The sequence below is a fragment of the Oryctolagus cuniculus genome, chromosome 15 (assembly GCF_964237555.1).
Source record: "Oryctolagus cuniculus chromosome 15, mOryCun1.1, whole genome shotgun sequence".
NCBI classification, from domain to species: domain Eukaryota; kingdom Metazoa; phylum Chordata; class Mammalia; order Lagomorpha; family Leporidae; genus Oryctolagus; species Oryctolagus cuniculus.
The window spans coordinates 40748503-40761929 of record NC_091446.1 but is presented as its reverse complement, the minus strand read 5'-3'; the positions used below and the strand labels follow the sequence as shown (position 1 = coordinate 40761929).

Below are 13427 nucleotides of genomic sequence, written 5' to 3'. Positions count from 1 at the left end.
GGGCAGTTTGCGTGGCGGCTGACACGCCCCTGTTTGGGATGCGCCATCTGAATTGATTTCCATCCGTTCCTGGGAGCGCTTGGAGTTCGCCAATGAAGGGATTTGCAGGGCCAGGCGGAGGGGGTGTGTTTGGCAGTGACTGCTGTAGTCTTTCAGTTTAGAAGACTTCCCGCATCTCATCCTGTTCCTGATTCCTGTCGGGCACGGTTCTCTAATATTCCTCCGTGAGGACTAGCTGACGAAGTTCATGTCTTGTGAGTTAGCTCCTGAATCTCTGTGGAAGGTGGTCAAATTTAGCTCTGTTTCTCGTTTAGAACAAGGGAACGTGTTTATACAGTTCATCCAGGAGCAGTATAGCAGTGTATATATTTTATTAGATGTCCAAGACCCCAAATTTTAAGCTGCAGATTGATAGAAAGGACTCATAAATTATGTGTGAACAGCTTTTGGAGGTTGTATGTTGTGGATCAGATTCAGAAACGTCGCGCATTAGCAGATTCTGGTTTTTCACCTGAGTCTTCAATCGTGGAGCCTCCCTGGAGAGGAGATGGAGTTTTCCAGTCATGAGAATAGGCTTTTGAAGTGAGAAATTGGATCTTGAACCCTGCAGTCACTAAAGACAGCATCACTTAACGGAACTTCACAGAGTAGGACCTTGTTTCTTTTCTTTTTTCTTTCCCCAGAGAGATTTTATTTATTTTTAAGTTTTTTTTTTTTTTAAGGTACTGGACAGGGAGTCTTTATCATAACATAAGTCATTTGATTTGTTGTTGGAGATACAGAATGGTGTAAGACAAAGTCCTTGCCTTAAAGAAATATCGAGTTAGGTCATATACATGTCATCTAAAATTACAAGAAGTGACAGTATCTCAAAAGTTTAAAAATATTAGGAAGTAGTTTATTCATTGGAAATGAACATATGGACAAATACAAACTACTTTATTGTAACTTTGCAGAAATAGTTTTAATCAACAATTTAAGAAAGCTTTATTAACATTCTTTAAAATCAAGTTAATTGAAGCTACAGAGTCAAGATTATTTTGTTTTGTGGGTATTTCCAGGAAATATGCGTTATGAAATGTCAAGTTAGTACTTTAATCGTTTTTGCAAACTTTTCTCCCGTGTTCCAGATAAGTGATTAGTTTTTGCTATAGTATGTACCACTTTTCTTCAAAGATTTTTTTTTTTTGAAAGAGTGACAGAGAAAGAGAACGCACTTTGATTCTCTGGGTTCACTCTCTGCCCCCAACAGCCAGCGCTGAGCCAAGCTGGAGCCAGGAGTTAGGAACTCTCTCTGGGTCTGCTGCCTCGGTGGCGGGAACCAAAGTCCTTGAATTGCTATCCATCGCCTCCCAAGAGCACTAGCAGGAAGCTGAATCTGAAGCATGCAGTTGTCGGGACTTGAACGCACACTCCGATACGGGATGTGGGCATCCCAAGCTACAGCTTTAACCCACTATGCCGCGGCACCTGGCCCTTGTTCCCCTTTTGTTCATTTTCAACTATAAGTTGCATGTTTGAGATATTCTGTCAAACTATGCTTTAATAATTTTCCCATTTTTATTACATCAGTGATTATAGTAAAAATAGAAGTACTAAAGATGTGAAGCTTGGTGTGCCCTGTCTTTTATCCACTACTGCCAGCTCCTTCTGCCAGTCCGGATGCTGCTTGTGTGCTGGTTCAGTGTGGACGTGGTAGCTCTTTTGTGAAGCAGCAGCTGAGGAGACTCTAGTGCTTGCCATGGCTGATGAAAAGCCCAAGGAAGGAGTCAAGACTGAGAACAACAATCATTGATTAGAAGGCGGCGGGGCAGGATGGTTCTGTAGTGCAGTTTAAGATAAAGAGGCGTACACCAGTTAGTAAACTAATGAAAAATCTGTTGTGAATGACAGGGTTTGTCAATGAGGCAGATCAGATTCCGATTTGAGAGACAGCCAGTCAACGAATCAGACACACCGGCACAGTTGGAAATGACAGACAGAGGTACTATTGAAGTGTCCCAACAGCAAACAGGGATCCACTGCTTACTCCAGAACTCTGTCCTTAAAGACCAGGAACACATTCTCAACCAGAGAAGTGCATCACGTCCTCATTACTGCAGCATAGTTTTCTCTGTTCTTTCATTTCTCCTTCCCATTCCTTTATTGTACATTTATTGATGTGTATGTGTAAGCATATTGTATTTTTTCTTTTCTTTCTCTCTCTTTTTTTTTTTTTTATTTTTTTGACAGGTAGAGTGGACAGTGAGAGAGAGAGAGAGAGAGAGAGAGAAAGGTCTTCCTTTACTGTTGGTTCACCCTCTAATGGCCGCTGCAGCCGGCGCACCGCACTGATCCAAAGGCGGGAGCCAGGTGCTTCTGGTCTCCCATGGGGTGAAGGGCCCAAGCACTTGGGCCATCCTCCACTGCACTCCCTGGCCACAGCAGAGAGCTGGCCTTGAAGAGGGGCAACTGGGACAGAATCTGGTGCCCTGACTGGGACTAGAACCTGGGGTGCTGGCGCCGCAGGCGGAGGATTAGGCTATTGAGCTGCGGCGCTGGCCTACTCTTTCTCTCTTTAACTAAAAGGCCAATGGTATGTTTTGATTGACATTAAATGGAAAAAATCCTGGTTCTGTGAAAATATCCCCGTTCTGCAATAGTGGCATGCTCATTCAGCTCTTATCTTTATATTCCAGTAAGTTAATTTGCTCTCACTGTTCTAACAAACAAATAAAAAACCCAAAAATGACAACGTAAAATCCTTGCATACCTTGTTTGATTGGAGAATTTTGATGTTTTTTATCTATCTTTGTAAAACCAAGGACAGTTTTATAACCTTTTCGTGTGTAGCTGTTGCATGTAGGGCAATCTTTTTTTTTTTTTTAAGATTTATTTTATTTATTTATTTGAAAGATAAGGTTACAGAGAGAGGCAGAGAGAGAGAGAGGTATTCCATTGATGGTTCACGCCCCAGATGGAACTGCGCCGATCCAAAGCCAGGAGGCAGGAGCTTCTTCTGGGTCTCCCATGCGGGTGCAGGGGCCCAAAGACGTGGGCCATCTTCTGCTGCTTTCCCAGGCCACAGCAGAGAGCTGGATCTTAAGAGGGGCAGCCGAGACAAGAACCGGCGCCCAAATGGGATGCCAGCACTTCAGGCCAGGGCTTTAACCTGCTGTGCCACAGCACCTGCCCTGGCAATCTACCTTTAATAGGAGTAAATTACTCTTTGAAAAAATGAATCCTAGTTAGTTTTCCCTTTAAATCAAGCATCTTGTTGTTTAAATAAACTTCTTGTTTAAAATGAAAAAAAATGCAAAATTTGTTGAATTGTACAGTTAATTTTATAGTTTACTGGGCTTTATTAAAGATGAATGCATAATTTCCTTAGTCTTTTTGTAATTTAGGGAGAAAAACCAACAGTGCTGTTAGAATTTTGACAGTTTTAGAGGTGGTTGATGAAAAAGATATGATCCCAGCCGGGCAATAGTAGACTAGAAGCTTTGTTTGGACAGGGCTTTGACAGTTTGACAGGATTGCTTGCTGGGAAGGTCCCTGTCAGCTTCGCCTTTCCCTAGACAATGGTGAGAGGCTACCACCCAAGGGTCATAGGGCATAGGAAATTGACAGAGAGGGAGGGTAGAGTCATTGAAGAGGCTTGTTTGTCTAAGGGTGTTGCTCTGTAGTGCCTTGGGGAGTCTTTGGATCTCAGAATATTGAAGAGCTGCAGCAGTGTGGAGGTCATGGTAGTCCCTGGTTTTATTTGTGGCTAGTGGATGTTGAGTGCAGTTTCATGGGATGTTCATACAAGGCAGACTCTAAATGGCTAACAGTATGCTCTTCTGGGCTAAATTTAAAGAAAATGGACGAATATTTGAGTTTGGTGTTGTAATGGGCTTTTTTTGTTTGTTTTTTAACTTTTCACCAGATTTGTATTTCCGCTTTACATCTATTACAGTGATTGAAACTGAAAGAAACACATTTTCTCTACAAATTTGGGTGGCAAATAAATCTATTTGTCTGGACTCAGCACACTCAGTGCCACAGGTCCTTGGCCTATGTCTGCTCTGAAATCATGAAGCTTTGTCTACTCAAAAAACTTTTGAACTACTTTCTGAAGCCAGGAACCCTAGTTTGAGAGTTGCTGTTCTGGATATTTTATAATCTTGTCAAACATCACCAAGTCCTCCCTTTCTCCTTGGTATTTTGCACATATTAGAGGCCCAGTATCTTTTTGAGTATTTTTTTTTAAGTAAGGTCACCCTTAAGCTTACCTTAAGTTTAGTTTGCTGTTTCATTCAGTTGTAATAATTTACTGAGGCGTTATTTCGTATTTAATTTATTAAGGACCTATTATGTGTCGGGCACTGTTTTGTATGTGTTTATATACGTTATTTTACTTTTTACTGCATTGAATTGAAAGTAATTTTCTAGATAACTGAGTTTAAATACTAAAGCCAAATCTGTAAGTAACAATGTTTACAAGATACTAAGTAACTCAGACAATACAAAGTTAAAATTTATTCCATGATTTCCTTACTATTTAATTTCTGAGAGGATGTCAGGCAAAATAAGAATATTTTATACTGCCCTTAGTCATGAAATCTCTTTGGATGAATCTATTCAAAGCTTAAATCTTATAAACATTAGTAGAATATGTTTAATATTATTGTATTCAGAATCTGTATATATAGTGTGATCTTTTCTCTTTTTCATAGGTTATTGTATTGTCAATGAAGTTGTCTAAGGTTTTCTGTTTGATATCTAGTTATTTGAGGTGAAGTAGTTGGTTGAACTCTTAGGCTTTTTAAACTTTGACTTATATGCTGACTTACTAAAGATGCTTAAAGAAGATGCTGTTATTCTTACAGAATGGAGTCTAATTTGAATCAAGATGGAATGCCCAGACCATCTTATGTTTTTAGTGCTGACCCAATTGCAAGGCCTTCGGAAATAAATTTTGATGGCATTAAGCTTGATCTCTCTCACGAGTTTTCCTTAGTTGCTTCAAAGACTGAGGTAAGTATAAGAAAAGTATTATGAAGATTATCCTGATTGAATGGAAAAAGTTTATGTGTGGGTACACTTATTATTGTGACTAGAACAGAGATTCCCATCCTTTCTGGGTTTAAGGCAACATTGTATCTCAGCAACTTTTTCATGAAAGCTTTAGGCTAGAATAAATACTTGCAGTTCCTTTTCGAGTAGGTATAAATAACTTAGTATGCTCTAACCTCATAGCCATTTGAAAAAAGTAAAATGAAAAAAATTTAAATTTTTTTTCTTTGATAACTAGCAGTATTACTATTGGGATTTGTTTCTTTTGGGCATTGTACAACTTCTCAAACATTGTAATCAATTAGACTTTGCTACTCTCACATCCTGATTTTCATGTAATACTTGGTTTTTATCACAATCACTGAAAGGTGCAGTTTAGCAAAGATATGACATCATCAAAAGGAATAGTGTGATCAAATGTTGAAACTGTGAACCTCCTCTAACTATTCATGCTAAAATATGTCAAGTATTGCTTATCCAAAACCAGGATCCAGGAGCTTCTAACATGTCTCCCACATGGTTGTGGGTCTTGGGCCATCCTCCACTGCTTTCCCCGGGCACATTAGCAAGGAGCTGGATTGGAAGTAGAGCAGTTGGGATTCAAACTGGTGCCCATATGGGATGCTGGTGCTGCAGGCTGGGGCTTTAACCCGCTGCACCACAGTGCCATCCCCTAACTTGGCAAAATCGAGCTAAGAGACAGACAAAAGAATAGTACTTATTTAATACTGGTGTTTCAGGACTCAAATATCTAAATATTTGAGCTCATTTAATCATAAATAAAAGAAGGAAGAAAAGATAGAAGGAAGGAAGGAAGGAACTCCATGATCAGTGCCTCTTAGTACATAAATGGAATCATTTATTACATAGTTGCTTATGCATGCCTTCTTTCATTTAACAGAATGATAGGCAAACAGTGGCCTGTTTTTATGTTACTTGTTTTTGAACTTGTGTACAAGTTATGAGTTGTTTTACATTTTTAAATAGTTGAAGAAAAAAGAGTATTCTATGACATGAAAATTATGTGAAATTCAAACTGCACTCCCCATAACTAAAGTCCTGTTGAATAACAGCATACTGATTGCTGTACTTACTGTCTGTACCTGCTTTGCACTATAATGACAGAGTCCAGTACTTATAGCAGAGACTGTCAGGTCTTTAGAGCCTAAAATGCTAATTATTTGGCTTTTTAGAAAAAAAATTGACTCCTGACTTAGAATATTTTTGAGAGTCATGCATTATATGTCAATAGTTTGATGCTTTGTATTGCTCTGTAGTAGTTCTTTGTGTGAATGTTCCACATTCCCAACTTTTCCTTTCAAGGAATATTTTAGATCTTCTGGGTCCTTTGTGTATTCAGAATCGAAATCTGATTTTTTGAATCAGTTATCGTAATGTATAGGAGTGAAATTGACATTTTGAGTTTCAATGATTGTTTATAGCCATTGTCTTGACTGTTAAGGAACAGTATTTTCTCTTCATATTATTTATTGAACGCTTTATTTAGTGTAGGGTTAATGTTATGAGTATAAAGTAAACTCATAAAAAATCTTTATAAAAGAGTGGGATTAGGAGAGGAAGGAGGAAGATGGGTGGGAGGGAGAGTAGGGCGAGAATAATCACTGTGTTTTTGAATCTTTATATATGAAATACAGGAAAATCCAGTTTCCAGTTTGTACAAAACAACTTGTTAAGATTTTTGAGTGGAATTGTTCTGTGGATCAATTTGGAGAGAACTGATATTTTAATAACATCGAGTCTTCTTTTTTTTTCTTTTTTTAAAAGATTTATTTTTTATAAATATACTTTGTTTTAAAAAAAATTTATGTATTTATTTGAAAGTCAGACTTTTTTTTTTTAAAGATTTGGGGCTGGTGCTGTGTAGCAGGTTAAAGCCCCAGCCTGCAGCGCTGACGTCCCATATGGGCACTGGTTCGAGTCCTAGCTGCTCCACTTCTGATCCAGCTTTTTGCTATGGCCTGGGGAAGCAGTGGAAGATGGCCCAGGTCCTTGGGCCCCTCTACCTGCATGGGAAACCTGGAAGAAGCTCCTGGTTCTTAGCTTTGGATCAGCCCAACTCTGGTCGTTGTGGTCATCTGGGGAGTGAACCAGCAGATGGAAGACTCTCTCTCTTTCTCTGGCATTCTTTCTCTGAACATTTCTGTACAACTCTTTGAATGAATAGATATTTCAGTTTTTTCTCATATAAATAACTAGGGTTAGATAATTTTTTAAGAAACTACAGAACTTTTCTAGCGTGACTGTACCTTTTTTTTTTTTTTAATTCATTTATTAATTAGAAAGGCAGTGTTACAGAGAGAAAGGTGGAAGCAGAGAGAGTGATCTTCCATCTACTGGTTCACTCCCCAAATGCTTGCAACAGCCAGGGCTGGGCCAAGGTGAACCTAGAGCCAGGAGCTTCAATTTGGTCTCTCACGAGGTCAACAGGGTCCCAAACACTTGGGCCATCTGCTGCTTTCCCAGGTCATTAGTAGGGAGCTGGATCGGAAGTGGGACAGCTGGGACTCAAACCGGTGCTCATATGGGATGCTGGTGCTGCAAGCAATGGCTTAACCCACTGTACCACAGTGCCGGCCCCTGATTATACCATTTTATATTGCCACCAGCAGGATATGAATTTTAATTCCCCCATGCCCTCACCAATACCTGGTATCGTCACTTTATAGTTTAGCCTAGGCAGTATATACTGATACCTAACTGGTATTTGTATATTTTCACTAATGGTGTTGAACATGTTTTCATATACTTGTCATTTGTTTCTGTTTGAAGTATCTAGTTAAATATTTGCCAATTAAAAAATTTTAAAAAATTGAGTTTTCTTACTGAATTTTGAGTGTTCTTTATATATTCTGGATATATTTGCTTTATCATATATATACTTTGCAGAAGCTTTCTCCTGGTCTGTGGCTTTTCCTTTCAGTCTCTTACAAGTTTATTAAAGAGCAGAAGCTTTAATTTTTTAAAAATTTACCTTTTAATTACATTTTTCATATTTTGAGGAGAGAAGGCAGAGATGAGAGGCAAACAGGCAGAGCTCCTATCTGCTGGCTCACTCCCCAGCTGCCTATAATAGCTGGGTCAAGGTCAGGACCAAAGCTGGAAGTAGAGTATACAATCCAGGTCTTTCAGGGCATGGTAAGAACCCTTTGTTTGAGCCATTACTGATGCCTTCCAGGGTCTACATTGCTGGGCAGCTGGTGTCAGGTTTAGTCTGGAATACAATCTAGGCACTCTGGTGTTGGATGTGGGTGCCTTAATTACTAAACACCCACTCTTATTCTTTTAATGTGGTGGATTGCCCTGGTTGACACTGAACTGAGTTTACATTCCTGGGTTAAGCCGCTTCTTGTGATGTCTGTATCCCACATGGGAGTGCACAGGATTGAGTCTGGCCTCCGCTTTCCAATCTAGCTTCCTGTTAATGTACTGCAGAAGGTGGCTTACGTACTTGGATTCCTGCAACCTACGTGTGAGATACAGATGGAGTTCCTGGCTCCTGGCTTTGGCCTGACCCAGCCTGACTGTTGTGGGTATGGGTGCTGTGAACCAGCATGTGAAAGATTCTCTTTTTCTCTTTCTCTGTGTCACTCTGCCTTCCAAATAAATAAAAGTAAATAAATAAGAAAGCATAAAATACTTTTTTTTTTTTTAAGGTAAACAGTTTGGAATCTAAAGATTATCTCCAAGTTTGTCTTCGAATAAGACCATTCACACAGTCTGAGAAAGAACATGAGTCAGAGGTTTGTGTTAAATTTATTTTGCACTTTAACATTTTACTTCTCTTAAACAGTAGAATGCCATTGTTCTTATTTATGGTTGGGGTATGTTCTAGGGCTGTGTGCATATTCTGGATTCACAGACTGTTCTGTTGAAAGATCCTCAAAGCATCCTTGGTCGCTTAAGTGAAAAAAGCTCTGGGCAGTTGGCACAGAAATTCAGTTTTTCCAAGGTAAGTACTTCTGTGAAACTCAATTTTTTTTAAAAGATTTATTAATCTGTAAGGTAGAGTTCCAGAGAGAGATAAAGAGAGAGAGATGGTTTAGTCCCAAATGGCTGCAATGGATAGGGCTGTGTCAGGCCAAAGCCAGGAGCCAGGAGCTTCTTCTGGATTTCTTACATGGGTACAGGGGCCCAGGGACTTGGGCCATCTGCCACTGCTTTCCCAGGCACATTACCAAGGAGCTGGATTGGAAGTGGACCCACCGGGACTTGAACCAGTGCCCATATGGTGCATATGCTGGCCCTGCAGGCCGTGGCTTAACTTGCTGCTCCACAGCACCTCAAGTTTTTTTTTTTTTTTTTTTTAAAGAAAGAGACTTGCATCTGCCCTGTATCTCAGAGGTTATTATGAGGTTCTGGGAGATATTTTAGGAATTTTACACCCAAGAAGCCTTCCTCTACCTAGGGAGACATCCCCAGATAGGGAGGAGGGACTGGGCTATCAGTTCTTTCCTGAGATGCCCTCGTGGTCTCTCAGGTATATGTCTTCACTATGCTATAAAAAACTAAGACTTGGCTTAGGCTAAGTTGCTATATAATTATGTATCATGAACCATTTTTATGGAGCTTAGGAGCTTAGGTACTGAGGTACTGGTATTTTGTCCTTAAGGACAGGACTTAAATTTCTGGTCTGTGGATACAGAATCAAAGTAAATAAATTGCCCTAATGTTTTTAAAATTCAATTAAAAAAAGTTTATTTTTCACTTGAAAGCCAATTGTAGAGATACAGAAAGAGATCTTCCTTCCACTGGCTTTTTTCCCATATGACCACAGCTGCCTGAGCTGGTTCAGCCTGGATCCAGGAGTCAGAAATTCCTCCTGGTTCTCCCAAATGGTTGGCGGGTGCCTGAGCAGTTGGACCATCTTTTGCTTTTTCAGGCACGTTAGCAGGGAGCTGGGTGGGAAAGGGAGCCGCTGGAACTCAGACTGATGCCGGTTTCACAGGTGGTGTTTAACCTGCTGTGCCATAGTGCTGCTCCCCTCTTTTTTTTTTCTCTCCCAAAAAATGTTCTTTTCAAAATTTAGAGGAAAACTTGCTTCGTTGGATGGGTCAGATTTTTGTCTTGATTACTTTCTGGTAGCAGTTAAGCTGTCAAGCATATTTGAGAGTAGAGATGTGGCATCTGTTTTAAGAATGAATTATAAAAGAAATCTTAAAAATTTTTTAAGTGTAAGAAGCAGAGTGGAACTTATTATGACTATTAAGTTGAATTTTGTAAAATGCCCTGTTTTACAAATGCTTTCTTAGGTTTTTGGCCCAGAAACTACGCAGAAGGAATTCTTTCAGGGTTGCGTTATGCAGCCAGTAAAAGACCTCTTGAAAGGACAAAGTCGGTTAATTTTCACTTATGGGCTAACCAATTCTGGAAAAACATACACATTTCGAGGTAAATATTTTTTTATTTTGGCTGGGAAGAGAGAAGAAGTAACGTTAGCTCAGTGTTTTCATAATACTTACATGTAGTTATGTTTCCATCCCTTAGTACATATTTACTCACCTAGCATATTGATTATGTATTTCTGATATTAGTTCAGATTTACATAGTTAGCTTGTAAAACTATTTTCCCCATATGGTAGAGAGTAGGATGATGATTAAAAAATCAGATGTGATTCAGGTAATTAAGCATGGCTGTCTATGGACACATTATATTTCTTTTTTAAAAGATTTATTTATTTATTTGAAAGTCAGAGTTACATAAAGAGAAGGAAAGGTAGAGAGAGAGAGAGAGAGAGATAGGTCTTCCATCTGCTGGTTCACTCCCCAAATGACCACAATGGCCGGAGCTTTGCCGATCCGGAGCCAGGAGTCAGGAGCTTCTTCCAGGTCTCCCACGTGGGTGCAGGGGCCCAAGCACTTGGGCCATCTTGTACTGGTTTCCCAGGCCATAGCAGAGAGCTGGATTGGAAGTGGAGCAGCTGGGACACAAACTGGTGCCTATATGGAATGCCGACACTAAAGTCGGCGGCTTTACTCGGTACGCCACAGTGCAGGCACCTATATTTCATTTTCCTTTTATACTTTGTGATAACGAGTGATTGCAAATATTAATATTCTGGCTTGATCTGAATGTAAAATTTTAGGATTTATATCCGAATAGTAGTTGATAAAATGTTAGTACAGTGAAGACCAAAGTGATAGAAAACTGAGTAATTTCTCACCTTTTCTCACTTTTGTTTTTAGCTGTTTGCTTTATTATTTACAGTATGAAAACTTTAACAGTCTGTGAAAGCTTCCTTTTTCCTACTAGTCTGAGAGGCTATTACACAAAAATTATTATTACAGGCACCGAAGAAAACATTGGCATTCTTCCTCGAACTTTGAATGTATTATTTGCTAACCTTCAGGAAAAATTATACACAAAGATGAACCTTAAGCCACATAGATCTAGAGAATATTTACGGTTATCACCAGACCAAGAGAAAGAAGAAGTTATGACCAAAAGTGCATTGCTCCGGCAAATTAAAGAGGTATGGAAGTATTTTAGTGTGTAATAGATTTAATATATATAAATGTAATATAAATCATGATCTTTTATAAACTCTTTAGATTGTTTCAGCCTATATTAGGTTGTTTGTAGTAGTTTTTTCTATTTGAGAAAAATATTAAAGTTTCTTTGAAAACTCTCATACAAGCAATAAGAATGTTTAAACATTACAAATGTAAGTGGTTCTGAAAATTATTTTTGGTTGTTGTAGAACCAACAATGTACTTTTTAAGTAATGATTTATAAAGATTCTGCTTTTTACTTGTAAAAGTATTCTGTACACACAAAATTGAAACAAGGTAATATTTGAAATAAAAAATGTGTTTCTTATAATTGCATTCTTGGTTGAAAATGATGTTAACAGATTATAAAGTGTCCTTTCTGGAATTTTTCTCTCTTTAGAAAATCCACACACAGCTTTCTATAACCTATGTATAGACACACGGTTTTATATAGATGGTTTTATGTATCTTCATATAATTGTACTATATGTAGTATTTTTTTTTTGAAAAAGTGTGATCATACTATGCTTTTCTATAAATGTCTCTGTCATTTAGCTATGTTTTTTCAAAGATACTTGGTAGGTTGAGTGACAGGAGAGAGGAGGGGAAAGAGAGAGCAATAACAGGTACTGATCTTCTATCTGCTGGTTCATCCCCAAATGGCCTCAACAGTTGGGCAGTTGGGGTTGGACCAGGCCAAAGCCAAGAGCCTGAACTCCTCCGGGTCTCCCATGTGGGAAGTGGGAACCCAATTACCTGGGCCGTCTACTGCTGCTTTTCCAGGCACATTAGCAGGGAGCTGAATAGCTGGCCAGGACTAGAACCGGTATTCCAATGTGGGAAACTGGCATTGCGTACAGTGGCTTTACTAACTGTTCCCACAATGCCAGCCCCACATTAATTTCTTTTTAATAAATCAGTTCTTGCAATCAGAAAAAAAAATAGAAAAATGGGCAAGAAACATACCTGACAATTCACAGAAAAATTCAAATATTGTTAGTCACCTCATTTATAATTAAAGAAGTATAAATGTGCCCAAGTAATACCACTTCTCACCTATCAGACAAGAAGTCATTAAATATGCAATATTGGCCGCAATTAGAAAAATTCATAATAAATACATTGGCAATAGAATGAATCATTGTTTAAAATAATGAGTGATTAAAACCATACAAAGGTCCATTGGTCGCAGATTGTTTTTAAAAATATACTTTAGGCCAGTGCCGCGGCTCACTAGGCTAATCCTCCGCCTGCGGCACCAGCACTCTGAATTCTAGTCCCGGTCGGGGCGCTGGATTCTGTCCCAGTTGCTCCTCTACCAGTCCAGCTCTGCTGTGGCCCGGGAGTGCAGTGGAGGATGGCCCAGGTCCCTGGGCTCTGCACCTGCATGGGAGACCAGGAGAAGCACCTGGCTCCTGGCTTTGGATCGGCGCAGCACGCCAGCTGCAACACACCTGCTGTAGTGGCCACTTGGGAGGTGAACCAACGGCAAAAGGAAGACCTTTCTCTCTGTCTCTCTAACTTTGCCTGTCAAAAAATGAAAAAAAAAAAATAAATAAAAATATACTTTAAAAAATCTTTTGACCTCAGAAAGGGCATCAATAAACAAACAAAACAAAAGGCAAAGAACAACTTAAATATAGAACCAAACAGGCAATAGACATAAGATTTAAGGTGGTAAGAAATTTATGTTAGGTCAAGGAGCAGACATTTGGCACAGCCATTGGGACGTTTGCCATCCTGTTTTTTAGTGCTGGATTTAAGTCCAGGCTTCCTTCTAGCTTTTTGCTGATGCACAGCCTGGGAGGCAGCAAGTAATAGCTCAAGTAGTGAGATCCTTATTTCCTGCTTGGGAGACCTGGACTGAGTTCCAAGCTCCA

General features: G+C 39.3%; 1 protein-coding gene and 1 pseudogene across 5 annotated transcripts in view; both read left to right on the top strand.

Moving 5' to 3' along the window:
* The window catches only part of KIF20B (kinesin family member 20B), a 67585-nt gene that overhangs the window by 542 nt on the left and 53616 nt on the right, over positions 1–13427 (top strand). For all 5 annotated transcript variants that reach the window (XM_008270183.4, XM_008270182.4, XM_070057633.1 and 2 more), the window contains exons 2-6: positions 4851–4998; positions 8712–8798; positions 8891–9007; positions 10308–10446; positions 11344–11528. In XM_008270183.4, the coding sequence (XP_008268405.2) occupies positions 4852–4998; positions 8712–8798; positions 8891–9007; positions 10308–10446; positions 11344–11528 (675 nt within the window). In that variant the 5' untranslated portion in view covers position 4851. The remainder of the gene's footprint in view (positions 1–4850; positions 4999–8711; positions 8799–8890; positions 9008–10307; positions 10447–11343; positions 11529–13427) is intronic.
* On the top strand, positions 1742–2183 carry LOC138845451 (small ubiquitin-related modifier 2-A-like; annotated as a pseudogene).